The 27,040-nt window shown below is 40.4% G+C and overlaps 1 protein-coding gene across 1 annotated transcript; it reads left to right on the forward strand.

The window, feature by feature from the left end:
* Positions 1 to 3,625: 3,625 nt before the first annotated feature.
* On the forward strand, positions 3,626 to 27,031 carry ALAS2 (5'-aminolevulinate synthase 2). Its single transcript, XM_058291513.1, has 11 exons — positions 3,626 to 3,714; positions 9,291 to 9,486; positions 10,160 to 10,282; positions 11,134 to 11,241; positions 16,036 to 16,258; positions 18,309 to 18,493; positions 21,102 to 21,281; positions 22,151 to 22,315; positions 22,831 to 23,099; positions 24,331 to 24,493; positions 26,745 to 27,031. Exons 2-11 carry the CDS (start codon positions 9,306 to 9,308, stop codon positions 26,906 to 26,908), a joined length of 1,761 nt encoding a protein of 586 aa, XP_058147496.1. The 5' UTR covers positions 3,626 to 3,714; positions 9,291 to 9,305; the 3' UTR covers positions 26,909 to 27,031.
* Positions 27,032 to 27,040: the final 9 nt, after the last annotated feature.

A 27,040-nucleotide genomic window follows, 5' to 3' on the forward strand; every position in this document is an offset into this window, starting at 1 on the left:
CCAGATTACAAACATAATCCAATATCTATTTTTGGAATTCATAACCATATCAAACTGCTATACTCTGCTTCCATCTAAATCATGCACAAAATGTATAACACGGGATTTAATCAAGTGTCAGGGATTTCTATGGTAGATTCAACACCACTTTGATTTTTCATATTATCGTGGAATGGCTATAGTTTGTTATCAAAATTTATCATTAATATATGAAAGTACTCTTATTTTTGCACTATGTATAAATAGAAATTTAACTGCCTGGATATCAAAAGGCTGAGCCTTAGGAAAAATGATGATTAATTTTGCATAGAATTTTAACAAGGAAACTTCCTCTCAAATGCTGTATGTGAATCTTATCCTATAAGATGAAGGGTTTCATAATACAAATAAAGTATTTTAATTGATTCAAATGGAAATTTTAGAAAGGAAAATAGTCTTATCTTTAAAACAAGAACATATTAGATAAGGTCAACAGGAGATTTCCCCAAAGATAGGTCAAGACTACTGCAGAAAACAAGAGTTAGTGCATTAAATAAATCAAAGTGAAGCCAGAGAGAAATAAAGACTGAAGTCTAATATAGGTGTATGTAGAGTCCTAGAAGGAGAGGAAAAAATATGGCAGAAGCAATATTTGAACACATAATAGTCCAAAATTTTCTACAGATAATTAAAGGCATATATCTATGCATATCAGAAGCTCTCTGAGTCTTCAACATATAAACACAAAGATAGCCACATGAAGGCATACCATATTAAGAGGGATGATAACCAAAAACAAAGAGAAAATTTTAAAAACAAGCAGATAATAAAAGACACATTACTTTTAAAAAAACAATGCATCTGAGAGGTGACTAAGGAAAAGAAATGATGACATCCAGGAAAAACTGAACTATCCTTCATACACTTAAGAAAGTAACCCCAACCCAAGGCTTTATAACCAGTGAAAAAATTACTCAAAATTGAAAATGAGTTAAAGAGGCTTTCAGAAAAAAATAAAACTGGTGAAATTAATCTCATAAGAAAACCTGTACTAGAAAAAATAATATTTTTCTGATAATTTAATATTTCAAAAAAGCTACAGAAATCTCCTATTGATTCCTATTACTTTTACTAAATTTCTTCATAAATAAGAACTTTCTCAAAGAGAGAGAAAAGAATGAAGAGACAAGAAAATGATCACCATGTGAGTATATAACAATGACTGTTGATTGGCTAATTGGCTGAATAGTCCATGTAAGATACAAAAATAGCAATATTTTGTGGATTTAAACGTATGTAATTTTAAAATACACATAAAAATATGGAAAAAGTATCGAGGATAAATGAATTTAAAGTATTCCATTAATCCAGTCTTATTTGGAAAGTTGTAAAAGTAACAATTTTTATTAGATTATAGTATTTTTTTTGTTAAGGATGCCTATTATATATTCCAGAGTAGCCACTAAAAATGATGAGGTAATATATGACTAAAATATTGTTAGAGGAAAAAAGAATTGCAAAAAGTATTGGAATAAGTTTTTTAAAAAATAGAGAAAAAGAGTCACAGGAATTATGGTCAAAAAGAATGTAAGATCACAAATATATATATTATTAATAATTTAGGGGTAATTTGACAAAATATACCAAATAACAATGTCAAGAAGGAAAGCATTAATTACTAGAAATGTAAGACTGGAAGTGAAAACAGAAATAAAGGTAATAGTAGTAACGGGATGTCAGAATTAATAGTACACATTGTTGGGTCGATTCCAACTTTTGACAATAGTGAATAATGCCGCTATGAACATTGGTATATATAGATTGGTTAGCATCCTTGTTTTCAGTTCTTCTGGGTTTATACCCAAGAGTGGAATTGCTGGGTCATATGGCAAACCTATGGCTAGTTTTTTGAGGAACCGTCAAACCATCCTCCAGAATGACTGGGAGAGAGTGTAAACTACAACATAAACTATAACCCATGCTGTGTAGCAGTGCTCCAAAATGTACTTTACTCATCAAATGCAAAGAATGTTCCACACTAATGAAAGAAATTGTCCATGTGGAAGGTGAAACCTAGTGAACCACACAGCTACTGTGTAAGATAACCTGGGTAAGTCTGACTTCAGAGCTCATACTTTTAACCCACTATCCTTTACCACTACTCCATTCCCAGTATGGACAAAGACTGAGATTAGGCAATTCACAAGAAATATGCAAATGACCAAGAAACATATGAAAAGATATTCAATCTAATTAATAATTTGAGAAAAACAAATCAAAGTCACTCTGAAATACCACGTATAGTGCCTATCAGATTAACAATGATTTTAAAAATTAATAATAGTGAGTGGTGTTGGTGAGTTTGTGAGAAAGCAGACACATGCACACTCCCATACACCACTGGAGGGATTGTATTGTGAAAATTGGAAGTATCAAAACTTTATATGTTTATATATCCTTTGACCCAGGAACTCCTTTTTTAAGATGTTACCTTATAAAAAATACTCTCACATCTGCCCAAAGATGTTTAGTGCAACATTATTCATAATGGAGAGCAAAAGTCTCTGGAAATAACTTAAATGTCCATCAATATGGGAGTGCTTAAATAAATTATGGTTCATTCAGATTCTGAAATATTATAACCCCACTAAACAGAATTAATTTATATGGAAACATCTCCATGGCATATTGGCATATGGTCAAATGAGAGGGTGATGGAAACTACCTACCATTATATAGAGTATGATTACATATACAAAAATATAATATTAATGATAATAATCTGCTTCACAAATGAAATTGCCTAGTTATGGCATAGTACTGCTACTCTAGGATTGAGAGTGGAAGGGTATGAAGAGAGTGAGAAAAGAAGAAAATAAAAAAGGTATAGGAGAGGATGATAAAAAAAGAAAAGAAAGGAAACTTCAAAAATTTTAACTGTATATACTAAGAGGGAGAGAAGTATAGTGCTTAAAGAGTGTGAGTTCTGGAACCAGACTACATGGGTTCATAGATGGCCTCTGTATTTACTAGCAAGATAAATTTGGATAAGCTAGCTTGCCTCTCTGAGCCTCAGTTTCTTCATCTGTAATACGGGTATACTAGTACCTATCTCTTAGGATCCTTCTGAGTTTGTGTTCAATTAATCCACATGAAGTACTTAACATCAGATCTGGTACATAATAAGTGTCCACTCAATATTAGTTGTTATTTCTTTGCAACAGTTACTACTCTAAGTATTTTTTTTATGTATGATGTCTGAATTGTTACAACAACCCAGGATATAGTGATTATGAAAGCCAGCTCTTAAAACTCATCAGCACTGCGCCGTATTGTAGCTGTGACTTCAAAGCTCTTTCCACTTGTGTTAACAGTTGCTTCTAGGTTTTATTGCCCTACCCTTTTATAGTAGGTAGTTTTGCTTAAGGTATCTTAGCTGTATATGAATGGCTTTGATTCCCAAACCCAATTAACTCATTCTATTACTCCATAGAGAAAAGAGAGAAAATAAATAAAACAGAGAGGGGAGAGCCAAGGCTGGGTGAGGGGGGAGGTGAGGGGGGACAGTTTGAGTTTTATCTCTAGCAGGAGCCTGAGATACCTTTGGGGCCAAGAAAGGGTCAGGCCAGGGAAAGGCGGGGTGGATGGAACTGAGCCAAGGGAGAAGGGATAAATGCCTAGTCCTGACCCATAACACCCACCCATCGTTTGTTCGTCCTCAGTGCAGGGCAACAGGTAAGAGCTGCTTTCAGCCTGATGCCCTCTCTCTGGTCTGCATGCTCACCTCTCAAATTTCCTTTTTCTCTCCCTTCCCCCACTACCATCCCCACCCCTCTCATTCTCATTTTCAAGATCACTCTCACTTCACTTCATCTTTCTCTGGAACTCTCATTTTCTCTAATTTTTCCTTCTTCTGTGTTCTCTCTTTATCTTTCTCAGTCTCTCTCCTTCCCCTTTCTGTCTCTTTCATCAACTCTGTATTTCTCAGTCTGTCACTTTTTTTTTAATATTTAGGAGATAGTCTTTGTATTTTTAAAGATACATAGATCACACAAAAAATGTTACATTAAAAAGTATGAGAGGTTCCCATATACCCCACACCCCACCCCACCCCACTCAACCCCTTTGTCACTTTCTGTCTCTCTCTTCTCTTTCTTAGTCTCCCAGTAAGATGTCTTGCTTTTTCTTCCCTCAATTCTCCACCGTTACTCCTTTTGACTCCCTTTCTCTGCTTGACTGGTAGCAGAGCTCAAAGGGTTAGAGCCTAGGGGTCCAGAGATGGGGAGGAAAAACTAAGGGGATATGGGAATAGTGGGAATGATAAATTCAATAGAGAGAGATTTGGGGAATTGAGAGATGAATAATTAGTAGAAATAAGGGGAGAAGGTGGACAAGAAATACTGTGTCACTGAAAGCCCTATGCTAAAAGTACACTGTGGGACCTTAGGCAAGTCATTCACCCTCTGAAAAAAAGAAGCTTTGCCAATGATTTCTACCAATGCTTCCAATTTTGATGTTGTGATCTTCTACATTTTTCTACTTCTAAGAATTTCTGATTCTCTGATTCCAGGTATCTAAAATTCTGTAATATTCGTCAGTGATAGGGAGAGGGTAGGGAGGAGGGAAGTAAGGCCTGATGTATCCAGCTCCTGAAGAGAATTAACCAATTTCTCTCTAGGTCCAACTGGTTCAGCAAAGTAGGCCCACAAAAGTATAAAAAGGAGATAAGGAGAGGGCAATACAAAATAGAAGAAAGGGAACTTCAGATTTTTTACTATATATGCTGAGAGGGAAAGAAGTGCAGTGCTTAAAGATTGTGCTATCTGGAAGAGGGGGAACAGAAGGAAGGAATGCTTCAATGAGTGATTTCTGGCTCTCCACTGGGGTAAGGCTCTTGCTGACTCTTCTGGCTTCTGGGATTGTAGATTGGGTGTTGACATGAGAGAGGATTTTAAAGATGCATGGAAAACCTTTGAGCAATGATCTGTCACTTGGTCTGAAATTCTACGATCTTTTTGGGTGAAAGTATAGTTTTAAGAAGACCCCTAGCAAAGATTACCACACAGTAGGTGTACAAGTTGGTAAAAGGTAGAATGAATGAATGAAATAGTGAATTATTAAATTTTAATAGTGCCTGGAATTCCACTTCAGATAGATATCTATTCCTCTGATAAATTCTTTGGTCTCAGTTCAAACTAAAGTGGTCTAGAAAGGGGCCTGTATTTTGATGTAGCATAAGGGGGAAATGTCTTCAGTTAGGCTCTCAGTCAAGGATATATATATATATAGTAAAATTTAAATCATAGATCCATAATGGTTAAGTTAGTGAGCTCTGGAACTACATTGCCTAATTCATATTCTGATTCTGCTACTTCCTTGCTCTGTGACCCTAGACAAGTTCCTTAATCTTTTTGTGCCTTGGTTTCCTCATCTTCAAAATAGAGATGACATTAGTGTTTACCTCATGGGGTTGTTGTGAGGATTAAATGAATCAATACATATGAAGCATCTACAACAGGGCCTGGCACAGTGAGTTCTCTGTGAGTGTTGGACTATCAGAGCCAGATGGGATCTATGCAATTATCAGACCAATGACTGTGAGGAAACTGAGACACAGGGGAAGTACAGAGCCCAAATTCACACAATATGCTATAACAGGGTTTGATACACTCATGGTGTGATTTCCATTGGCTGTATCTTCACTTTTCCTACAAAGAAAATGGAGAAAATAAAAATAATAGCTAGCACTTATTCATTACTTATCCTCGGACAGATGCTCTTCTAAACACTTTACAGGGATTATCTTACCAGATTTTCAAATATCCCTATGAAGTACGTTCTCCCTATTATTATCTACATTTTACAGATAGCAGGAACCTGACTTTTCAAAGGTCTCAGAGTCAAAAAATTGTAGAGCCAGGATTCAAACCCAAATAGTCTAGCACCAGAGTTTGAGCTCCTAATACCCTAAATTGCCTAAAATGCTTCCTTGATGCAATTTTACTCGCTTCAGTTTTTTTTTTAATTTTTAAATTGCATTGTTTTGAAGATACATAGATCACAAAAAAATGATACATTAAAAAATATAAGAGGTTCCCATATACCCTACACCAACCCTACCCCACTCCTCCCACATCAATAACTTCTTTCATCATTGTGGTACATTCATTTCATTTGGTGAATACATTTTGGAACACTGCTGCACTGCATGGATTATAGTTTACATTGTAGTTTACACTCTCCCCCAGTCCATTTCTTGGGTTATGGAAGGATATATAATGTCCAGAATCTGTCCCTGCAATATCATTTATGGGAGATAATGGGATGGAATGTAAACAGAGCTCAAGGTTCTGGACTTTGGACTACAATGTTCTGGGACACAAAGATTGTCACAAAGGTGACCAGGCAAAGTGAGGCAGGGGAAATTTCAGGAAAGGTGTCAGAAGAAAAGAAATTGAAGCTGGAGCTTGAAATAACTTGAGAATTCAACAAGTTCCAAAAAGTAGTCTATATTTTCCCAGAAACCTGGGAATATCATAGCCAAAAATTCCTCCAAAATAATGGGTGTGTTTTACTCCTTCCATATGTATACATGGGGATGGGGTGGGGAGGAGGTAAGCCTTAGGCCACCATCCCAAGGCAGGACTGGACTTTGTCCCAAACTTGGGGCCTTTACATTCCACTACATGTCCCAACGTTGTTGTCATCAATGTTGTTGTTGATGTTGGGGGAAGTAGACTGCAGGTGCCTGGTAACAGGCCATCTGCCTTGTCTGCTGCTCCCTAGAACATCCACCCCTCCTCCCCACAAATAGCCAGGGTCAGCCCCAGCCAGATGTTCAGACATGATTCCAGGAAGGGGCTCCTCTTCTCTTCCACACCCTGATCTCAGCCTGGACAGTGATCAGACCCCAATGGCGATAACTCCTGGGAGCTTTATCTGTGTTCTGCAGACTCTGCTTTGAACACTTTAGCCTTTGCAGGCAGTGGAAAGGGCAGCCATAACTCCAGATATGAAGTAGGCATTGGATCCAGTTCATTACCTTTCATGTGAGGTTTGATAGAAGATGAAAGCTGAGACCCAGATAGGGGAAGCAACTTGTCCAAGGATACATAACAAAGGAGTTGGTGAGCTGGAATTAGAATAAGAAAAGCTAATATTTAATGAAAACTTACTATGTGCCAGTCATGTCTTAAAGGCTTAAGATGTGTCATTTCATTTAATCCTTTCAATAACACTTCTGGCTGTCCCAATTTCAGGACCCACATGCCCTGGCCATACACCAATGGAGGCTGCTGTGATGGGCCTGTGAGAGTGTGTGGAGGGATCCTCTGGAGTGGAACAAGGGGGAGTGATGGCTTTGTGAGGCAGCAGGAAGGAGGTTACCTTGTGAGAGCAGGGCCACAAGTTCCTTCTGCTTACTTGTCACTCACAACATAAGCATTATATACTGAAAGTTCTGTCAGATTCTGCTTGGTACCTTTTCTGGCAGTGCCAGCACCTTAATCTTTCCATATTCTCCATATCTATCCCATTGTCTTGTCCCTCACCTTGTCTTATTCTCTGAATCTGTCTCTCCAACTTGCCCTTTTCTTTCAGTCTGTTTCTTCCTGTTACTTTCTCTGTCTTTCTCTTATTATCTCTCAGCCCTCCCTCCCCAATCCCACAACCTGCCTCCATCTCTATCCTTCAATTTTGTCATTTTCTCTAATCCCTTCTCTCTATCCCTCAGTCTCTCTCTCATCTCCCTCAATATGGCCATGTTTTTCTTCTCCTAACTCTTCTATGTTGCTCCCCCAAATTTTTAGCAGCATTTCTTCTTTCTGTCCCTGCAGATTCTCTCTTGCTTTCAGTTATTCTGCCTCTTCTCTATATATCACCATCCTGTCTGTCCTGTTTTGTTTTGTTTTGTTTTGAGTCTTTGTCTATTCCTTTAGGTTCCTTGATCCTTTCTCATGCTCTGTTTTATGTACCTCTGTCTGTCTCTACCCCTGCTTCTTTCCTTCCTTCTGTTATTTATCTTCCTTGGAATAGTTTTCAGTTTTTGCATCTGTCTCTGCTGGCTGACTGGTATTCACTCTGTTTCTCTCTCTTTGTATATCTCTGCCTTTCTTTCTCTCTTCATTTATATTCCTCTGATCCTACCTTTGTCTCTGTCTGTTTTTGCTTTCTCTTGTCTTTTGTCTCTTTCTCTGACAGATCTACCTCTTTTTGCTGTCACACAGTCTCTTTCTCTTTCCCTCTCCTCAGTCTCCTTTTCCATCATCTTTTTGCCCTCTGTCTCTCTGAATCACTTCTCTGCTTGTCTGTTCTCATTTCTATCCTGCCCCCTTTTCCCTCTGGCTTTGTTCTTGCTATCTCCTTCAATTTCTGTTTTTCCAACTCTACCAACACCATAACTTTGTCCTCTCTCTACTTTCCTACATTCTTCATTTCTAATTTTTCTTTTCCCCTAACTCTTCTCTTTTTCCCCTTCTCTTTTCTTCATTTAAGTCCCTGCTTATTCATTAATTTGCTCTCAAATTCAACAAATGTTTAAGTGCCCAGTTTATCTTTCTCTGACCTCTCTGTCCTCTTTTTTTCTCCTGCCTTTTAGTCTCTGTCTCTTTTACTGACCCAACCTCCTGGGGCCCTGCTTTTACCTTCTCCCTTATTTGTGCTGTTTTTTTTTTTAAGTCAGAAGAAAATCAACAGAGTGCAAGATATCAGTAGGAGGGGCACGTGGTCTGGAGGACCTGGGGCCTGCCCTTCCTTCCTGTTCTCTGGATCTCCATTAACTAGTACCTGTGGTCTCAAGCTCCTTTTCCCTCCTCTGACCTGGCCTGTTCCTGAAATGCTCTGACCAAGCTTCAGGGGCCCCAGTCAATGGCATCTGTTTGCATTGTCTGGCTGAATTAACTGATGCCAGTATTCTTTGAAAGATTCTTGGCCTTAAGTATTGAGCAAAGGATTTGTGGGCTGTCAACTTTCATACTGCCACATACAAACACAATTCAATGATCCTCACCATCATAGAGAGGGTCAATGGCAAAGTCCGAGTCAGAATCCTAGCTTCCTGACCTCCAGTAGGAATTCTTTCCTTCATCCCTTAAACTAGTAGTGAGTTTCTTATTTCTCTCTCTCTGGTTCTCTATTGGTATATCTTAACATTAGGAAAGAAGTTCTTAATCTGGAAGGACAATAAGGGCATCTCTAGGGAGAGCAGCATCATTGGGTGGGAAGTTGAGGACAAAGGATTGAGCATAGAAAAGACCCTTGGATTTTGGCCAGACCTTCATGATTGAATCTTACTTCTTCCACACCTTCTGCAGGACTTCAGGCTCAAGATGGTGGCAGCTGCTCTGTTGCTACAGTACTGTCCAGCACTTGCCCGAGGCCCCAGAGGCCTCCTAGGCAAGATAGTTAAGACACACCAGTTTCTTTTTGGCACTGGGCACTGTCCCATCCTGGCCACCCCAGGACCAACCTGTTCTCAAATCCACCTTAAGAAAACCAAGGCTGGAGGAGGTAAGAAAATGTTTCTGGTAAATGGGGAGATTTTGTGTATCCAGGAGGAATTATGACACACAGATCCAAGTCATATAGGCCATCATTGCCTAGTAATTGGGAGGATTCATATAAAAGTATTAAGGCAGTATGAACTGGCCTATTAATACACTTGGGATCTGACTTTTGCCAAGTTCTCTAGAAACAGACTCATTCTCATGTCCCTCACACTCTATATTTCAGCCATGCTGAAACTACCTAAAATAGACTGAATCAACCCTGTCTCAAGTTTCTGTGCCTTTACTTCAGTATTTTCCTCAGCCTCATATGATCCTCTCCACATACCCTTTATTTAAGTATCACATACTTCTCCTTTGAGACTCGCTTGTGCATCACCTCTACTGGGAAGACTACTTGGACCTTCAGCCTTTCCAGTTTCAATTCTGGATCATTTCCTCTCCCTCTTCTGTACTTACATTGTCTTTGTCCTCTTTCTCATCCTAGCACTGATTGCCATGTGACATTTTCAACAGCCTAAGAGCTCCCTTAGCACAGGGACCAGACTCATTCATCTCTGTGACTCCACCATAGCCTGAGACAGGACGTTGGCATACCACAATAGATCGAGTAATCACTGTGGAACTGAGCTGATCACTAGAAATGCATCTCCATTTACTCTGTTATCTTTGCATAGACTCTCCATCTTGGACAAAGGGCCACTGCCCCTTCATGCTGTCAGAACTCCAGGATGGGAAGAGCAAAATTGTGCATAAGGCAGCCCCAGAGGTGCAAGAGGATGTGAAGACTTTCAAGACAGGTTAGAATCAGCCTCCAACTCATCCAGCATCTACTCTTAGCAACTTGAACCCAATTCATTACATTTCTGACCTAGGCTAATCCAAGGATAGCTAGTATCCATCCCATGATGAGAAGTCCAGTCTTTTCCAAAGACATCATAAACAATATCTAAGATTCTGTGCTGAAATGCACCCTTCCCAACACATACACACTCAAAAACTCCTGTAACTTTCAGTCATTAATCTAAGATGAGTCATCTCAAGCTCTGACTCCTCTCTCCCAGGTGGCTAAATGGCCCACCAGGCTGGACTCCCACATTTAAGTAAGACCACTCTATGACAATATGGATTTGCATGAAAGAGAAATTGGTGGGAACAGGCGCATCCTTTAAAAGGGTATGGAACCCCAGGTAAATTCACCTGGTGTAGACTGCCCAAAATAATCACACTTGAGAGATAGTCACACTGCAAACATCTTTCATGGGCCCTTTTAGGATATCATGAAAGACAAAAATTTCAAAACTGAATTTTAACAATGTTCAAAAAAGAAAAATAAAGCACAATGTCCTGCATCTCCTTCCCAAGAACAGGATCCAGTGTGACTACCCCAGTTACCTCACTTAAGGGAAGGAAAGTCCTAGTGGGGGAGATATGATTTACTTCATGGAAGGTTTCCTGACACTATAGGTGTCTCCTCTTGGGTAAATGGGAAGGCACTTACTTTGCAAATTTCTTCCTTCCTCAAATGGCTTCCCTACTTTGTAAGCTTGAATTTTCATGTGTTTCATTGGTATTAAAGAGAACACATATTTTCTTTCTTCTCCCCACTTCCACCCCTTCATGGCCGGTGTAACTCTGCACTCCCTCTCAGATCTGCCCATCTCCCCGGATTCAACCAGTCCAAGGAAGTCACCCTCCAGTCTCCAGGAACCAAGGCAGATTTCAGAGATGACATGCTTGGTTCAGAACAACATGATTGGTGAGTTTGCTGAGGTGAAGATAAAGAAGGTCAAAATGGGGAAGGAGTGTTGAAAGGGTTTTTGGCATCATAGAGGAAAGGACAAGGGAGAGTTAAAGAACCAAAGGGAGTCTAAGTTTGCATTTTAGTGCTGGCACTTGCTGGATCTGTGTGCATGGGCAAGTAAGTCACTCTCTTTCTCTGAGCCTCAGTGGGATTTTAATACCTACCTCTACATCAGGGGTTCTTAACCAGGGGTCCCACGGATCCCCAAGGGGTCCATGGAAAGATTTCAAGGGGTCCATGAGCTTGAATTGAAAAAAACAACTTATTATCTTTATTTTCTCTGACTTCTAATTGAAATCTAGCATTTCCTTCACTTATGAATGTATGCAGTAAATTACAGTAGTATTCATTTCAAATCACATTACAGTTGTTGTATGTCTTGAAAAATTGCTTCGCTCACCCATACTTTGAAAGTATGGTAGGTGTTAGATGTAATGCTAGTTGAGTATCATAAAACAATCTGCCACTACAATCTGAGGAGTGGTCCATAGTTTTCACCCGACTGGCAAAGGGGTCCGTGGAACAAAAAAGGTTAAGAACCCCTGCTCTACAGGTTATCATGGGGAAGAAAAATAATTACATTTAAGAAAGCATTTCTAACTTATGAGGTCTCATTCAATATATGTTTATTCCCATTATTCTCTCGCAATGCTTCTCTCAAAAATTCTCACTCTTCACAGAGATCTTTTTCTCTTCTTTTAAATTTATTTATAATCACTTTTTCATAATAGAATTTACTTAATTTTTTTCTAATATAAAAGGAATATGGCATTATAAAATAGTTTTCAAAAGATTCAGGAATGTATGAAGGAGGAAATTTAAATCACCCAAGATTTCCACCATCTACCATAAACTTTTCAATGTATTTTCTTTCAGATATTTTCCTAGGGGTTAACATTCACACACACCCTATCTCTACCCTGCCCATACCATTGTTTTCATTAGAAACGCGATCTCATTCCACCTGGAGTTTGGTACTCTGCTTTGTTCACTTAACAGTATGTTGTGGGTATCATTACATGTACATAAACATAGAGCTACATAATAATCATTAAGGGTTGAAGGGTATTCTGTTACATGGGTATAACATCATTCATTTAATCATCTACCTATTATTTAGGTTGTTGTCTCCAATTTTTTTCTTTGTAAAGAACACTGTGATGATCATCCCTTTACATCCACTTTACATATCTGTTTAATTATTTTTGTCTGGATAATTTTAGTGGAATTGCTGAGTGTAATGTTATTTATATTTTAAAATCTTTTTCTAAAGTTAATTTTCAATTTTACAAATAATTTTAAAATATTTTTTCTTGTAAAAAGTCAAAAACTTGGGAGCAGATGTGGCTCAAGTAGTTGTGGACCTGCTTCCCCCAAACAAAGAAACAAACAACAAGCAAGCAAATGGGGGAAAAAAAACAAACTCAGTGGAGTTGGTGTGGCTGAATGGTTGTTTGCCAGCTTCTCACACACAAAGTTCTGTGGTCCCAGTACCTCAAAAAAACTTCAGATAAGGCTAAAATTCTTCTTGACCACTACATCCAACCCGTCCTTTTTTGCTGTCACACAAGTTAATCATTGTTATCACTCTGGATTGTATTCTTCCGGAAATTTTTCTTTGGCTTTGCATACATAATAAATCATAATAAATGTACCCAAAGAAAATATATAGAATTACTTTTTTTCAGTTTTTGCTTTTAGTAATGATATCTTATTATACATATTTTTTGTGACTTATTTATGTTCATTCAACAATATGCCTTGGGGATCTTTCCATGTTGATACATATATATCTACCCCATTTTAAAATGCTTCATAGTATTTTGTTGTATGGATACAGCAGACATTGTTTATTTCTCTATTGGGCTGCTCCCAAATTTTTGCTATTAGAAACAGTGGTGTAACAGACTTTCTTGAATGTACCTCGTTATGAACATAGGCAAGTTTTTCTATAGAGTAAACACTGAAAAATGGAAATGGAGGTGTGTAGAGATATGCACATTTTTAATATTAATAAATACTACTAGTTAGTCATTCAAAATGGCTGAAACTAGTTTCCACAGAGAGTACCCATATTTTCACATCCTCTCCAACACTTGATATTATGAAACTTTTAAATCTTTACCAATCCAGTGGGGGAAATTTTGTTTTTCTAAGGTTATTTTCCCTGATTAAGCATCATTTTGTACATTTATTGAATTGTCTGGGTCTTTTGCCCATTTTTCTAATGGATAGAAATTTTTCTCATAGTAATTTTTCAGAGTATTTAAAAAATTTTGGATATTAAATATTTGTCTGTCAAATATGCCACAAATATTTTCTAGGTATGTCAGTATGTGCATTTTTAAAGCTCTTAATAAATATTTCCAAATATCCATACTGCAAATATATTTACCAATTTGCACCCCCACCAGCCATATAAGTTATTTTCAACAACACTCACTATTTGTGTCTCATGTTCTAGAGTTTAACAAGCCCTTTAGCATACACCCTTTCAATTTATCTTTTTAAAAATTTATTTAATTGCCTTTTCTTTAAAGATACATAGATTACAAAAAAATATTACCTTAAAAACTATAAAAGGCTCCCATATAACCCACACTCCACCCCACTACCCCCATATCAACAACCTCTTTCATATTCATTGCATTTGGTGACTTCATTTAGGAGCACAGCTGCACCGCATGGACTAGAGTTTACATTATAGCTTACACACTCCCCCAGTTATGGAAGGATATATAATGTCCAGCATCTGTCCCTGCAATATAATTAGGGGCAAACCAAAGTCCCAAAAATGCCCCCACATCACATCTCTTCTTCCCTCTTCCTGCCCTCAGCACTACAGTGGCCAGTCTCCACATAAATGATGCCATTTCTTCAATTGCTGGAGTCAGAATAGTTCTATAGTAGAATACCAGTAAGTCACCTCTAATCCATAATTTAGTCCTCCATCCTGTGGACTCTGGGATGGTGATGTCCACTCCACCTCTAAATAGAGAGGGGGCTTAGATCCCACATGGTCGAGGGATGTGATTCTCCTGCTTGCAGTTGTAGGCACTCTCGGTTCACTGGTGTGGTGGTTGACCATCTTCACCTCCCTGTTAGCTGGCCTGGGCAAGTACAATGAACTGGAGAGTAGGAGTTGCAACTCTGCTGTGGCTCAGAGCCCCACTGGCACACAGCCAGAGATTCAAGTCTCCTGAGTATACACCAACCCCGGTATCAATCAGAGGGTCAGTAAAAGAGACAGAAGAGGCATGTGTAGAAAGGTCACATCTGAGTCCAACTCCATCATACTAAGGAACACAAATTACAAAGTAGGGCCCACTGATAAGGCACTGAACTCCAGAGCCATTTGCCATGAACATAGAACCTGTATGTCTCCATAGCCTTCAGGAGCACCAGTACCTGGGGTTGTATCTACTTTGGCTATCTCTGGGATCCTGTTGAGGCTTGTGTAAGCGCAACCCCTCTGAGGACCTCTGACACTTTTTTGAAGACTCTTAGCCATATAAACTCATTTGTCTTTACCATTTTCCCCTTTTATTCAAGGTCTTTTTCTAGTTGCATCACCAGCTAGTGATTGATAGTAATCCCTCGGTGCCAGGGAAGCTCATACCTGGGAGTCATGTCCCGTGCTGGGGGGAAGGTAATGCATTTACATGCTGAGTTTCACTTAGAGAGCAGCCACATTTGAGCAACATGGAGGCTCTCAAGAGGTAACTTTTAGGCACCCTGAAGCTCTAGGCCTAGTTGAAATTTCAGGCACACAGGATCATAACCATAGTCATCAGTATCAAAGGCGCATCACTGGAGCATCCTTCTTCACTGGTCTTTGCCCTTGCACTTGGGGGATTGTTGCTGTTCCATTGGGGAATGTGACAGAGATCCCCTGTCTAGGAACTCAATGTATCTTGAATACTGGGTTGCCCTATTTTGTGGATGTAGTGGTATAAAAAGTGGGCTCTGAGTCACTTACTTGCTGTCCATTTGTTTGCTGCATGACCTTGGCCAAAGTAACTTAACCTCTCATTTTCTCTCATCTGGAAAATGGTATGCTAATTGAAGTTACCATATAGGCTTTGTTATGAAGAAAAATGAAATCATATCTTTAAAGTTTCTAGGAGAGTGCCTTACATGTAATAGATGTTCATGAAATGTTTGCTATGATATATAATTAAAAGTTAGCTATTTTTATTATCATTATTACTACTACACTATAGTAGTAGTAATACTATTATTACTGTTTACCAGATATTAGTGTCAGTGTATTAGATGCTGTTTATCTTCAGATGCTGACAATTCTGCAAGGAAGCTATTATTAGTCTCATTCTACAGGTTATGAAATTAAAACTAATAGAAAGGATTCATGACTTGCTCAAGGTCAAACAACTGGGAAGTGGCAGAGTCATAACTAAATACTAGATCTGTCAATATGCTTTCTGCTGATATGGGAAGTAGTAATTCTGGTAAGTAAACCCTGCTACATAAATCCTGAAAAGAAAGATGAGGCCAGGCCAGGAGTGAGAGGCATGAGTAAATATGTGACTGAATTACTGAATGAGTGAGTAAGCAAAGGGATGGTTGAATAAATGAATAGAGAATTAATGTGATTCAGTAAGTCAATGACTGAGCAAATAAATGGAAAGAGAACTGGAAAATTTAAAAATCAACTATATGGATAATATGTGGACTAGCCAGGAAGAGAAATAAAATTAATTATTTTCATCCCCATCTCTACTCCTACAGGGAACCATGTCTTTGGTTATGACCAGTTTTTCAAGGACAAGATCTTGGAGAAGAAACAGGACCACACCTACCGTGTGTTCAAGACTGTGAACCGCCGGGCTGATGCATACCCTTTTGCCCAGCACTTCTCTGAGACATCTGTGATCTCAAAGGATGTGTCTGTCTGGTGCAGTAATGATTACTTGGGTATGAGCCGGCATCCTCGGGTCTTGCAGGCCACACAGTGAGTAGTAGGGTCTGGATCATGAGCTGTGGGGACACACACAGAAAGAAGCCAAAGTCACACATGGAAGAGGATGGCAGTAGAAACCAGGGTTCCACCTACCACCCCTCTTGCCCAAGATACTCTAGTATATCTAATCTTTCAATATGAGCTAAGTGAGTCAACACAACATGCCTTTCAAACATGTGGGTATCTAGTCCTATGGAGGAGAAAGATGGGAGACCAAGCAAGGTCCACTCTTTATGATTTTTTTTTAAATTTTTGTTTTTAAAGAAACTTAAATTACATAACTGTTACATAAAAAAATATAAGAGATTCCCATATGCCTCTCCCCCAGTTTCCCACATTAACATCATTCATTAGTGTTGTACATTTGCTAAAGTTGGTGAACACATATTGAAGCATTGCCACTAACTGTGGAGTGTATTTTACATTATAGTTTACATTCTGTCCTACACCATTTTGTAGGTTATGACAGATTTTATAATGGCCTGTATCCATTATTGCAATGTCACAAAGGACAATTCCAATGATGACCCCATGTTACTCCTATTCTTCCCTCTCCCTCCCCTCCAAAACTCTGGAGGCCACTGCCTTCATATCATTGATAAGTTTTGCATTGCTAGAATAATGACATGTCTATAATAGAAAATAATAAGTCTACTTCAGTCCATTGTTCATTCCGCAATTTTGAGGATTTGCGATAGTGATGCCCACTCCGTTTCTAATTGAGAAGGGACTTAGATTCCATGGGGCAGATGTATGGAACTATCTTGCTTGCAGTTGCAGACACTCTCTGCTCCTTGGGATGTGTGTTGTCCGTCGTCATCTCCTTGTTAGTGGTCTTGAGTGAGTCTAGTGAACTGGAGAGTAGGAGTCACAACTCAGCTGAGATTCAAGGCTTAAGTGGCACATGAACAGACCAAAGATTTATGTCTCTGTGACATATATTTAACAAGTATAGTGCTAATTGTAGGTTCAAATAAAAGGGGCAGGAGAGCCATGTGTAGGGGAACTATAAATGAGTCTAACTCTGTGACACTGGGGAGCATAAATTCCAAAGTAAGGCCCCCTGGGAAGATGTCAAATTCATGAGCTTGTCTATTTTGGCTATGGTGTCTGGATGTCTCTATAGTCCTCAGGAACCCTGCTATTTGAGGCACTGTTTATTGTGGCAGTCAATGAGTCCCTGCTGAGATGTGCAGAAGTGTACCCTCTAGAATGATCTCACAACTCACTTTGAAATCTCTTAGCCATAAAATCTCATTTGTATTTACCATTTCCCCCTTTTTTCAATGTCTTTTTCCAGATGCATTGCTAGTTGGCACTTGGTAATAAATTCTCATCATCAGGGAGGCTCATCCCCAGGAGTCATGCCTCACACCAGAGCAGGGGTTGGGGAAAGGTAGCACATTTATATGCTGAGTTTGACTTAGAGAGAGGCCACATTTGAGCAACAAGGAGGATTTCAGGAGTTAACTCTTAGGCAGTGTATAATACTAGGCTAACTTCCAATTTCCCAAGGAAAGGTTCATAAGTACAATAATCAATATTAAGGGCCTGGTGTAGCAGACTGTCTTCTTTCACTAGTCACAGCCCTTGAATTTGGGAGGTTCTTGCCATCCTGTTAGAGAAAATAGCAGCCCTCTCCAGGGTGGGAATTCAGTATTTTTCAGTTATTGCATGAGTCTCCATCCACCAAGATAATACCCCATATACCCTTGGACATATTCATATGCCTTAGAGACATGCTCCAGGTGCACCCCTCCCCACACATCCCCAAGAAAGGATGTGACCTCCTTTAGAAGTTATTCCATGTTGCTCAAGCTCAACCTACCTCTCCCACTATCCTTGAGTTCCTCCAGCCTGAGAAGGTGGGCCAGTGTCTCCCCATCTTCCCCATCCTTCCCTCTCACTTGATCACATAGGACACATCACATACAGCATCACTAAGTCAACATCGACCTTCATCTGGAAATGGAAATCTATCCAGTTCCTCGGTGCCTAAGAAGGGTTTCTTTTTACCTCCTTTCTGTTTTCCCCTCACCAGGGAGACTCTGCAGCATCATGGAGCTGGTGCTGGTGGCACCCGCAACATATCAGGCACCAGTAAGTTTCATGTAGAGTTGGAGCAGGAACTGGCTGAGTTGCACAAGAAGGACTCAGCCCTGCTCTTCTCCTCCTGCTTTGTGGCCAATGACTCTACTCTCTTCACTTTGGCCAAAATCCTACCAGGTGAGCCTGAGGCCTGAGCTATAATAGGTTGAGTATTGGTATCCTGCACTGTAGCATCCAGTCTCACTGCCTCCATCATTTCTTCTGATTTCACATTTTTCCACCTTGCTTCCTTCTTATACACCTTGAACATCCTCAAAACTGGGTAACCATATTATTCTGTTTTCTCCCCTTCTGCCTCTAATTTGAGGAGCACTACTGGGAATCATCACCCAACCTTACAGAAGCATAATACTAAAATTTCATCACCACCCAACTCATCTCGGTTTTAACATTCATAAACAGTCCTTTTATGTCTCCAAAGCAACTTTTTCAAATCTGCTTACCTCTTCTCAAACCTCTTACTACCTCTCCTATTCACAAAGAAGAAAGAAGTCACCATACAGGAATCCCTTTAGCTTATTTCCACCAAACCTACAAGCTTATCTGATTGTTCATCTACCCTTATATAATTTTTTTCCTTTTACAGTGGAAGGGGTATGTATACTTTTGTCTAAAGTCAACCCCCTCACCTGTATACTAGATCCCATCTTCCCACTCTCCCACTCTCTAGCCAATACTGTCCTCAACTTACATGTCTTGTTGTCCTTCCAGCGCAGTCTGAACCTGGAATGAATACAACTCTCCACCTTCTCCGTGTCCATCCTGGACTCACACAAATGTTCAGATAAGAGCCACTAAAAATTCATGGTTCCCAATATCTACTGGGCCATCTATACTGTCTGATAATCCTGTTTTTCTGGTCAGTTCTTCAAGTCTCCACAGCAGCTTTGCCAAACCCCCATTTGCCTCTGCTTTCCCACACTTCCATTTCTCCTCACCCTTAGCACCTCTTACTGCCCAGAAAATAGAAGATCCCAGATATCAATGTCTTAAGCTCTTTGCCACAAACTACCTGCAAATTCAAGAGTATCCTCACCTTTCCTCTCCTCACCCCTTCCCTTCCATCACAGTTGGAGAGGTGCCCCTTTTTCTTCCTTCCCCTGGTGCTCTGTGTTCAATTTTCCTGCTACCTCCTCAGGACCTCTAATCTATAAATTACTCTCTCCATCCTGTAACTTCAGCCTCTTCCTTGCTACTGACTTAAACAATTTCAATTCTCTTGCATTAAAAAAATTGCCTAGATTCCTCATTACTCTCTAGCTATTGCTCTAACTCTTTCCTGTAATAGGCAAACTGCTTGAGAGACGTTTCCACACTTCCTCACCCCCTTCTAATTCTTCAAAACTCTGTAAACACCCCTACTACTTCTCATAAACTTTTTCCAAGGTCACCAACTAAACCTAACAGTTTCAGATTTCTTTTTCAGTCAACTGCTCCCTCAAACATTAGAATTCAATTTCTTTTGAACTTCACTGCCACTATCCTAGCCTAGACAACATCATTTTCTAGATTTCATTTTTGCCCATCCTACAATCTCTTCTTAATATAATTTAAAGTGATATTTCAAAAATACAAACCTGTCCTTGATACTCTCTTGCTCAAACCCCTTTAATGGATCTCTATTGCCCTTAGGACGAAATACAGACTCTTTATGACTTCTAAAGTCCTCAATATCCTGGTCTCAACCTACCTCTCCAGACTCATCTTTTGATGCCTTCCCTCTCACTCTTTCATTCAGTAATATAGTCATTGATACACTCATTCACTCACTTATAATTCAATTATTTGTTTATCCATCCATTCATTTAAGAAATGTTTATTTAGCATCTACCATGCATTTGCCCTTACACTGAGTATCTGGGACAGAAAGATGAAAATATGAAGTTTCTGCTCTTAGGAATCTCCTAGTCTACTTGTCCTTCAAGTAATATCCTCCAGGAAGTCAAGCCTGATTTCCCCAAGTGGAAGTGGTTGCTTGCTTCTATCAAATGTCATAGTTCCTTGATGTCAGTGCAATTTTGGGGAGTCAGGAATCAACTCTCACCACCAACTATTCATTCCTATCTACCCTCTTAGCATTGCCCAGGAGAAAGTTTTGCATTCATAGAATCCTGAAGAAAGCCCTTCTCCTCTCTGGACCTTATCTTCTTTACCTACACATTAAAGGAGTGATTCCATGGTCACTAATGGCCCTTTCAACTCTGACATGCCATGAGTTTATGATTCAAGCTGTGAAATCCTGATAAGTATTCCATCCTGTAACTATAAGCAAAGATCTCCTACCTGGAAGAGATGGAATTTTATCTAGGCCAGGAAGAAGCAAGCATCAGTCCAAGTCAATAAGTATTTCTTGGGATAAGCCCCTTTCCAAGACTTGATCTTATGTGCTGGAGAGACCAAGAGAAGGGACCTGAACCTGTTCTCAGGATGCTCCAAAGATTCCAGAGAAATTAAACTCTCCTCTATCCCCTATCCCAAGACAGTCAGAGATCAGCCCAGGATTATATATGACAGGTGGGAAGTGGGAAGGTGTCAGAATTTCAGAGTGGGGAGAGGTTCTTCCATAGGAGGTAGAGGTGTCATGAAGTCTTCCAGAGGAGGAGGAAACAAAGCACTGTATTCAAAGGAGGAAACGATTGGCTCCCCTGTCCCTTCCTTGTCAGTTCTGAAGTTGAAGTGGGAGTTCTGAGACAGAAGCTTAACAGTTATGCATCTGGTTCCTCAGGGTGTGAGATTTACTCAGATGCAGGTAACCATGCTTCCATGATCCAAGGTATCCGCAATAGTGGAGCATCCAAGTTTGTCTTCAGGCACAATGACCCTGACCACCTGAGGAAACTTCTGGAGAATTCCAATCAAAAGACACCCAAAATTGTGGCCTTTGAGACTGTTCACTCCATGGATGGTAAGTATATATGTGAGAATATGTTTACTAGAATTGGTCTCACAAAAACCATGGTGATGATAATGATAATAACAGCTATAGAGTGCTTAGTGTGGGTCAAATGAAATTGTTAGTGTTTTACATGTATTGATCCACTTAGTCTTCACAACAATTCTGTGAGGTAGAGGCTATTATTATTTCCATTCTTTTACATTAGGAAACTAAGATACAAATAAGTGAAGTAATTTGCCCAAGGTCAGACAGCTACTAAATACCAAAGGATGGACGCATGACTGTTACAGATAAAGAAAGTGAAGTTCAGAAATAGAATCCAATTTGTCTTTCACAGCTCAGCAAATTGGTGCCAAAGTGAGTAATTGCACCCTAGGATATATAACATGAATTCCCTCACCCTATACTCTTGCCATTAGAAATGATGTGCAAACCAATCATCCAAGTGCTTGGGTATCTTCAATGGAAAATTTCACAAACCATTGCCTGGGTTTTTTTCAAGGTTGAGTGTGAAGCTTTGGAGCCAAAAAGATTTTCAAGTCAGACAGAGCTGGGTCCAAACCCAACCTCTGTCACTTACTGGTTGTGGTAACTCTTTAAATCTCTCAACCTCAATTTCCCCCAAGGTAAAATATCTGGTTGTAAGAATTAGATATTATGGAAGCCATTTCGTTTACTATACTTTAAGTAGAAATAAATGGCCTCTATCCCCCTACTTCCTAAATTCCCTGTACTGAAACAATGCTCAAATTGCATGAGTGCTGCCTCCCTTGAGCAGAAATCATGTGATTTAGGCACCCCTTTCTGAATTTGTTTAAGGTAACAGGTCCTCGCTTCATTCCATTTTATCACTTTTCCCCTTGGCTTTCTCTGTTCAGGTGCCATCTGTCCCCTTGAGGAGATGTGTGATGTGGCCCACCAGTATGGGGCCCTGACCTTTGTGGATGAGGTCCATGCTGTGGGATTGTATGGGTCCCGGGGCGCTGGGATTGGGGAGCGAGATGGAATCATGCATAAAATTGACATCATCTCTGGAACTCTTGGTGAGTGAGTGCCTTGGGCACTTATATATATATAAGTCCCTTTCATCCTCCTCCCCAGAGCTGCAGGAACTATTTGAATGGACTTCACAGTCCAGGTTAGTATCCTTCAGGTTTCCCTCCCTCCAACCTGCAGAGTTGCTGAAAAGTTCTGGGAGGGTCTTTTGAGAAGTCCCCTGAGCTGGGCCAAATAGCCAGGCTCAACTTGAGTAAATAGAGCCGCATTTCTCAGTCCTTCCCCCAACCCCACATGAAACTTCAATCTTGGCCGTAACCAACTGAGGGACCCCACCTAGCTCCTGCCTATCTGCATATGGCAGGCTTTGAAAGTCCTATCTCAAAGCAGCATACTTATCAGCTCTGTCTGGCTTATGCACAGGAGAGATGAGCAGAGGGCTGCAATGGGAGTCTGGAGTCCCAGCTTCTGGTTTGCCTCCTTGTGTTATTGGGGCCACAAACCTGACCCTCTGAGGCCTGATTATGGGGTATGTGCATATCCCCTTCCTCCCTGTCTCTAGGCAAGGCCTTTGGCTGTGTGGGCGGCTATATTGCCAGCACCCGTGACTTGGTGGACATGGTGCGCTCCTATGCCGCTGGCTTCATCTTCACCACTTCACTGCCTCCTATGGTGCTGTCTGGGGCTCTGGAGTCTGTGAGGCTGCTCAAAGGAGAGGAAGGCCAAGCACTGAGGCGGGCTCATCAGCGCAACGTCAAGCACATGCGCCAGCTGCTAATGGATAGGGGCCTTCCTGTCATCCCCTGCCCCAGCCACATCATCCCCATCCGGGTGAGACTCCCACTTTGCCCATTGCCCTCCTACCTATCTTTTCTGAGAGATTTCTCACTCCCAGAAAACCTGTATCTTCTCCTGTCATCAACTCTTGTCTTTCCTATTAACCATCCTCTTTGTTGCCAGTTTTGTTCTTCTTTTGAGAAATTGCCAGATATTCTGGATTAACAAATCTCTTCTTGGCATCAGCTATCATCTCATGCTTATTTGATTGTCTTGACCTTCACAATACTGAGTATGGTATCGATCAGTGATTTTCAAACTATAGGTTAAAAACATTAGCGTGTCATGAAATCAACTTAGTGGGTGTGTTACTCAGGGCTCTCTAGGGAAACAGAATCAACAGGTGATATCTGTCAGTAGTATGAGATTTTTAAAATTTTATTTTTTATTTAATTGTCTTTTTTTAAAGATACATAAATCACAAAAAATGTTACATTAAAAAATATAAGAGGAGTGTAAACTACGATGTAAACTATTATCCATGTGGTACAGCAGTACTCCAAAATGTATTCATCAAATGCAATGAATGTGCCACACTGATGAAGGAGGTTGTTGATGTGGGAGGAGTGGGGTGAGGGGGGGTGGGGGGTATACGGGAACCTCTTATATTTTTTTATGTAACATTTAAAAAATAAATAAATAAAGAGGAAAAAAGAAAAATATATAAGCTATTTTAGATTACCAAATATGTTTGAAAATTTACTGACTTTAGTCTTCTACTTCTACTTTTTTCTTAAATGATATTTGTCTGTCAGAGAGTTGGGATGTGGGAAAGACAATTTTTGGATAAGAAAGAAATAGTCACTGCTCCTTGGGCTAGCCCAATATTCCCTTGAAAGACTGCTTTTAAAATACCTGTTTTTTAAATTAATACAGTGACAGCACCTTGGAGGTGACTTGGTGTGTATGGGGGGGGTTAACATCTCATGCCAAACCATCCCCAAATTAAATACCAGTCAAGTAAAACCAACATGCTTGTTAAGAGAACAGCTTCAAGGTAAGGCCCCTATCATCACTTCCACCCACCTCCTTCAAACTTGATAGCTGCTTCTGAGAGTCCCTTCCTTGATAGAAATTCTGGAGCTACCACTTACTAAGCCTCTTATGAAAAACCATCACAAAATTCAGTGCTGTTCTTTGATCTGGTTTCTGCTACCTGCTTAATGGAACTGGCAATGGTGGACCCAGGGTGAAAGGTCCAAACAGGCCTTTTTCCTGAGCCCAGGTAGGTGATGCAGCACTGAACAGCAAGATCTGTGATCTCCTGCTCTCCAAGCATGGCATCTATGTGCAGGCCATCAACTACCCAACTGTCCCCCGTGGTGAGGAGCTGTTGCGCTTGGCACCCTCCCCCCACCACAGCCCTCAGATGATGGAAGACTTTGTAGGTAAGTCTCCAACAAGGGTAACTGCAGCATTTTCCCTCCCCTCAGCTTGATGATCTTGAAGGACCACTTGAGAGGATAGATGCTATTAAGTTTAAGAAATATTTCTAGAACATCTATTGTGTGCCAGGCCCTACATGATCGTCACAAATGAATGAGAATCAGCTCCTAGACTCTCAGGGCTCCAATTGGTTGGGGAGATTATAGTGGACACAATGACATGAAGCGTTGATCAATGCTCAACAAAGACAGTGCATGGGGGAGTTGTGGGAGCAGAGACGAGGGGCCTGACCCAGCCTGAGGGATTCAAGGTAGGCTTTCTAGTAGAGGTGATACCTGAACTGATACCAAGGTGAGTGGGACTGGACCTGGAGAAGGAAGAGAGCATGAAAGAGGTATTACTAACAGAGGGAAGATCATGAGGAAAGGCAAGGAGGAGGGTGAAAAGTAGCCTGGAATATATAAAGAACAATAAGCAGAAATGTATGGTGGTAGGGATGGAAGGGGAAGAGAAGTATCAAGCTATGAATCTACGAAAGCAAAACCAGACAGGGACTGGATTGAGAAACTTGCAAAGCTGGGTAAGTCCTTTGGATCTTACCTTGAAAGATGCTGGTTTAGTCAATTCATCTAAAGTTTAGTGGATTACTGTTGGGTGCAGTTTTTAAGCACAAGGCCTGGCATATCTAGTGCTCTTTCCAGGCCTGTCAGATGAAAGATATGTGCTAGACACTGTTCTACAGACTGGGGATCCCTACCCTTGTGGAGCTTATGTTCCACTGAAAGGTGATAGTAAAACATACATACAAATTATACAGCATGTTAATTTTAAGTGCTGTGGAAAAAGTACAGTAGTACCAGGAGAGGAAGTGCTGGGGGCAGGAGCTATGGCAGAGGGGTAGCTTGGAGGAGGGTTGTAGTGCTAAATAGATTGGAAAGGGTAGACACCATTGAGCTGACACTTGAGCAAAGATTTGGATGAGGTGAAGGAGTTAGCTATGCAGATATCTAAGGGAAGGAAGGGCATCTCATGCAGAGGGAACAGCCCAAGGCAGGGAATTCGAACACAGGAGTATTACTTATATATTTGAGGATCAATAAGGAGTTGAGAGTAGATGGAGTGGTATAAACAAGTGGGAAAGTAATAGAAAATTGAGGAGAGTTAATGTGGGGACAGGTTGTGCAGGATGCTGTAAGTCATTGGAAGGATTTGGCTTTTATTCTAAAATGGAAAGCCTTTGGAAGGATTTGAACAGAGGAGTGACATAAGCTGACTCAGGTTTAACAGAATCACTCCAACTTCTATGCTGAGAATAGATTGAAAGGGAGCAAGTATAGACAGAGGGAGTCTTATTAGGGGACTGTTATAATATATCCAGTGAGAGACGATGGTGGTTCAGACCTGATGGTAGCAATGGAGAAGATGAGAAGCAGTTATTTTGAAGGTGGAGCTGATAACATCTGCAGATAAATTGAATGTCAGGTGGGAAAGAAAGGGAAAAAAGATAAAGTATGGCTCTGAAATGTTTGGACTAAGCAACATCACCTGACATAGAAAAGGCTGCATGGAGAAGGCTTCAAGTGGCTTTGTGGAGAATAGCGAGATCAGTAGCTCAACTATGCTGATGTTAAGTTACAGATGCCCATTAGGTATCTGGATAGAGGTGTAGGGAAGCAATTGGATATACAATTCTGCAGCTCAGGAGAGAGGTCTGGACTGGAGATGAAAATTTCAGAATCATCAACATGTAGATGGTGCTTAGAGCCATAAGACTAGATGAGAACACCAAGGGAGTGAGCAAAGAAAAGGCCTAAGGGACCAATTCCTGACACATACCTCCAACACTTCCTACAGCTGTGTAAGGTTCCCTTTTCTGTGGACTGATACCTATGAGGTAACCTCCCTGAGAACAACACTGATGACACTGTGTGGTTCCAGTATCATATTCTTCACCAGGCTGGGGGTTTTCAAGAAAATCGATTCTGAGACTGCAGCATGTCTTGTATTTAGGGAGTGGTCAAGACCAGGAAAGTATGGCTTCAAATGGTGCCAAATGAATGCTTCCATCTTTTATATATCACCACAAATGGTAAATTTTGTGGCAGACACTGGAACAAATGAAGCTATTTTTGGCCCAAGAGCACTTCTAAAAGCTGAGGAAAGCAATATCTTGCTGCATCTGTAACATGATACAAGGATTAGGAAGACTTAGTCTAACCAATTCTTTCCCTTCCCTCCTCCCACCATCTTCAGAGAAGCTTCTGATGGCATGGACAGAGGTGGGGCTGCCTCTCCAGGATGTTTCTGTGGCTGCCTGCAATTTCTGTCACCGCCCTGTGCACTTCGAGCTCATGAGTGAGTGGGAACGTTCCTACTTTGGGAACATGGGGCCTCAGTATGTCACCACCTATGCCTGAAGAGCTAGCTTCTTGGCTTCCCCACCACACCTGCACTTCACTTGAGGCTGGGCCTCCTCCTGTCCTTTGCTTCATTTGTGTGCCTTCAGATGGCTTGAGTTTGAAAATAAAGAGCAAACTGCAGCATTTGTA

The sequence above is a fragment of the Dasypus novemcinctus genome, chromosome X (assembly GCF_030445035.2).
Source record: "Dasypus novemcinctus isolate mDasNov1 chromosome X, mDasNov1.1.hap2, whole genome shotgun sequence".
Lineage (NCBI taxonomy): Eukaryota > Metazoa > Chordata > Mammalia > Cingulata > Dasypodidae > Dasypus > Dasypus novemcinctus.

Coding starts and splice junctions, on each gene's coding strand:
- ALAS2 (XM_058291513.1), top strand. CDS start 9,306: ATGGTGGCAGCTGCTCTGTTGCTACAGTACTGTCCAGCACTTGCCCGA. Junction 16,259..18,308: donor CGGGTCTTGCAGGCCACACA/GTGAGTAGTAGG, acceptor TCCCCTCACCAG/GGAGACTCTGCAGCATCATG. Junction 24,494..26,744: donor GATGATGGAAGACTTTGTAG/GTAAGTCTCCAA, acceptor CACCATCTTCAG/AGAAGCTTCTGATGGCATGG.